Source organism: Otolemur garnettii, unplaced genomic scaffold, assembly GCF_000181295.1.
Source record: "Otolemur garnettii isolate 467f Iridium unplaced genomic scaffold, OtoGar3 scaffold00128, whole genome shotgun sequence".
Lineage (NCBI taxonomy): Eukaryota > Metazoa > Chordata > Mammalia > Primates > Galagidae > Otolemur > Otolemur garnettii.
Genome location: NW_003852523.1, coordinates 2,544,136 through 2,547,509, shown reverse-complemented (window position 1 = coordinate 2,547,509; position 3,374 = coordinate 2,544,136). Strand labels below are relative to the sequence as shown.

Genomic DNA, 3,374 nt, shown 5'->3' with positions numbered 1-3,374 from the left:
CAGTAACTACTGGGTTATGGGCGCAGAGCCTGATGGAATAATCTTGACCCAGGAGCCTGGGCGGAATTAGTGGTCTTCAGTTGCAGCCCCTTGTTTCCTGTCCCAGGGCAGTGTTAATTCTTTCCTGCTGGAAGCTTGACGTGGCTGTCAGATGAATAACATATTCTTTGAAACATTTAGTTTCAGAAAGCCAATTTCTTGCCAAGTTTAGATTTCACAAAAGATTAGCTCAGAACCTATCATGTTTCCTAGATTATTTTGTTTCAGAGATTCACAGCCTGATACACTCCTCAGTGAGCCATTGGTGTATTAAACTCAGTAAGCTTCAGTCTGTGGCTCTTGAGGAAATCTGGTGGCTGGCAAAGTTTTGGACTTAAAAGACAAATTCTTTTTCTACAGTTCAGTGTTCCATGTGGACAATATTTTGGTGTAATCACTGTAAAGACTGGATATATATACAAGATAACTTCCTTCCTCTCCCCTCCATCCCTTTTCCTCCCCTCCTTCCCTTTATAGCTCACTGTAACCTTGAACTCCTGGGCTCAGGAGTAGTCCTCCTACCTTAGCCTCCTAAGTAGCTGGGACTATAGGTGGGACACAGGCACCACTATGCCTAGCTAAGTTTTAATAATTTTAAAATAATTTTTGGTAGAGATAGGGTCTCACTATGTTTAAGCTGGTCAAATTCCTAGCCTCCAGGGGTCCTCCTGCCTTGGTTTCACAAAGGCCAAAATGTGAGCCTCCATACCTGGCCCATAATTTCTTCTTCTTCTTTTTTTTTTTTTAATATGGAACGCTTCACAAATTTGAGTGTCATCCTTGCACAGGGGCCATGCTAATCTCTGTATTGTTCCCATTTTAGTTTATGTGCTGCCGAAGCAAACACTTTTTCTTTTTGGAGACAGAGTCTTAACTATTTTGCTCTTGATAGAGTGCCATGGTGTCACAGCAACCTCAAACTCTTGGGCTTAAGAAATTGTCTTTCCTCAGCCTCCTCAGTAGCTGGGAATACAGGTACCTGCCACAACACTTGGCTATTTTTTTGTTGCAGTTGTCAATTGTTTAGCAGGCCTAGGCTGGGCTTGAACCTGCCAGCCTTGGTGTATGTGGCCAGTGCCCTATTCACTGAGCTACAGGCGTCGAGCCCATAATTTCTTCTTTTTTTTTTTTTTTTTGAGACAGAGCCTTAATCTATCCCCCTGGGTAGAGTGCCATGGCATCACGCTCACAGCAACCTCCAACTCCTGGGCTCAAGCGAGTCTCCTGCCTCAGCCTCCCAAGTAGCTGGGACTACAGGCGCCCGCCACAGTGCCCGGCCATTTTTTGGTTGCAGCCATCGTTGTTTGGCGGGCCCGGGCTGGGGATTCAAACCCGCCACCTTAGGTGTATGTGGCTGGCGCCTTAGTCGCTTGAGCCACAGGCGCCGAGCCAATTTCTTCTTATAACCATGTTGCATTGATGTGGTTCCTGAAAGAATAGTGTATCAGTTACTGTTGAGTGTTTTTCCTCCATTGTTTTACTGAACTAATTTTATTTTGACAGAACCAGGCAGGTTGTGTGTGACAGATTCAAACAGGAGATTAAGCAATAAAGCTCCATAACTGGTCTGTACGTCACTGTGCCCAGACAACTTTTTCATTGTGCCTAAGACCTTTAATTTAATGACTAGGCAGATATTTCTTATTGGGAGGAATCGGCATTTTTGTTAACAGTGCTCCTTTTGAAATCATTCTCTCATTTCTCTTTAGTGATGATAACAGCTTCTTTACCTATGACTGCAATGATGAAGAGAAGAAGTCACGAGAGGATAAAGGGTGAGATGATGGGGAAGCTTTTTCAGGGCCTGATTCATGGCTTGAATAGTATCCTTAGAGAGCCTAAGAAGTAATTGTTTTACTTGCCTATTCTGTTGTTTGCCTGGGTGGATACAAGCTAAGTACCACCTCAGGAAAGAAAAGTGGAAGCAAGCCCCAGCTTAGGCAGTAGGAGTACATTCTTAGGTCCGGGCAAGGTGGCTTATGCCTATAATCATGGCACTCTGGGAGACTGGGGCTGGTGAATTGCCTCACCTCACAGGTTTGAGATGAGCTTGAGCAAGAGCGAGACCCTGTCTCTAAAAAATAGCCAGGCATGTGGTGGTTGCCTGTAGTCCCAGCTACTCGGGAGACTGAGGCAAGAGAATCACTTGTGCCCAAGGGTTTGAGGTTGCTATGAACAAGGATGCCACGGCCCTCAGCCAGGGGCGACAAAGTTGGACTGTCTCTTAAAAAAAAAAAAGTACGTTATTAGAACTTTCCTAAATATTTTAGTCTCTGTCGTTAATTAGCTCCTTGTAATAAGAGTGAATGTTTAAAATGCATTATAGGCAAGTGTGGGAGATTGACTTCAGCTCACTGAAAGATAAAAGCAGTGTGTGTGATCTCGAATATGGTGGCTTTCTTTAGTAGAACTGGTCTGGTGGCTCAGTTTGTCTTATTATTATTTTAGATTTTTTTGAGACTGTCTCACTTTGTGCCCTGGGTAGAGTGCCGTGGCATCATAGTTCATAGCAACTTTAAATTCTTAGGCTCACAAGATCCTCTTTCCTCAGCCTCTGAGTAATTGGGACCTTAGGCACCTGTCCCAACACCAGGCTAGTTTTTCTACTTTTAGTAGAAATGGGATCTCGCTCTTGCTCAGACTGGTCTCGAATTCCTAAGTTCAAGCAGTCCACCTGCTTTGGCCTCTTGGAGTGCTGAGATTACAGGTGTGAGCCATCTTATTTTTTTTTCCTTTTTTTTTTTGCAGTTTTTTGGCCAGAGTTGGGTTTGAACCCACCACCCTCGGCATATGGGGCAGGTGCCCTACTCCTTGAGCCACAGGCACTACCCCTTCCTTTTTTTATTTTTTGAGATGAGAGTCTTACTACATCGCTCTTGGTAAAGTGCCCTGATGTCACAGATCACAGCAACCTCCAACTCTTGGGTTTAAGTGATTCTCTTGCCTCAGCCTCCCAAGTAGCCGGGACACAGGTGCCTGCCACAATGCCCGGCTATTTTTAGTTGTTTAGCAGGCCCACACTGGGTTTGAACCTACCAGCCCCGGTGTCTGTGGCCAGCGCCCTGCCCACTGAGCTACAGGCACCAAGCCAACTTTTTAATGTGATTTTATCCCCACCTCTAGCCTTGCATTAGTCCTTGTCCATAGGGGTTGGCTCCTGTGGTCTCTGGGTGTCCTTCACTCAGCTCTTTGGGCTCTGGCATGTGTGCGGAGAGGTTTTTCATTTAGTTAGCTTTAATAATATTTTTTTTTTTTTTTTTTTTTTTTGAGACAGAGCCTCAAGCTGTCCCCCTGGGTAGAGTGCCGTGGCTTCACAGCTCACAGCAACCTCCAAC

General features: G+C 45.1%; 1 protein-coding gene and 1 non-coding gene across 3 annotated transcripts in view; one reads left to right on the top strand and one right to left on the bottom strand.

The window, feature by feature from the left end:
• The window catches only part of WDR4 (WD repeat domain 4), a 23,888-nt gene that overhangs the window by 1,458 nt on the left and 19,056 nt on the right, over positions 1 to 3,374 (top strand). For both annotated transcript variants that reach the window (XM_003798123.3, XM_023518126.1), the window contains exon 2: positions 1,749 to 1,814. In XM_003798123.3, the coding sequence (XP_003798171.1) occupies positions 1,749 to 1,814 (66 nt within the window). The remainder of the gene's footprint in view (positions 1 to 1,748; positions 1,815 to 3,374) is intronic.
• Positions 783 to 886, bottom strand: LOC111727893. The gene has a single exon (XR_002775328.1). It is a non-coding gene; the product is annotated as a U6 spliceosomal RNA (small nuclear RNA).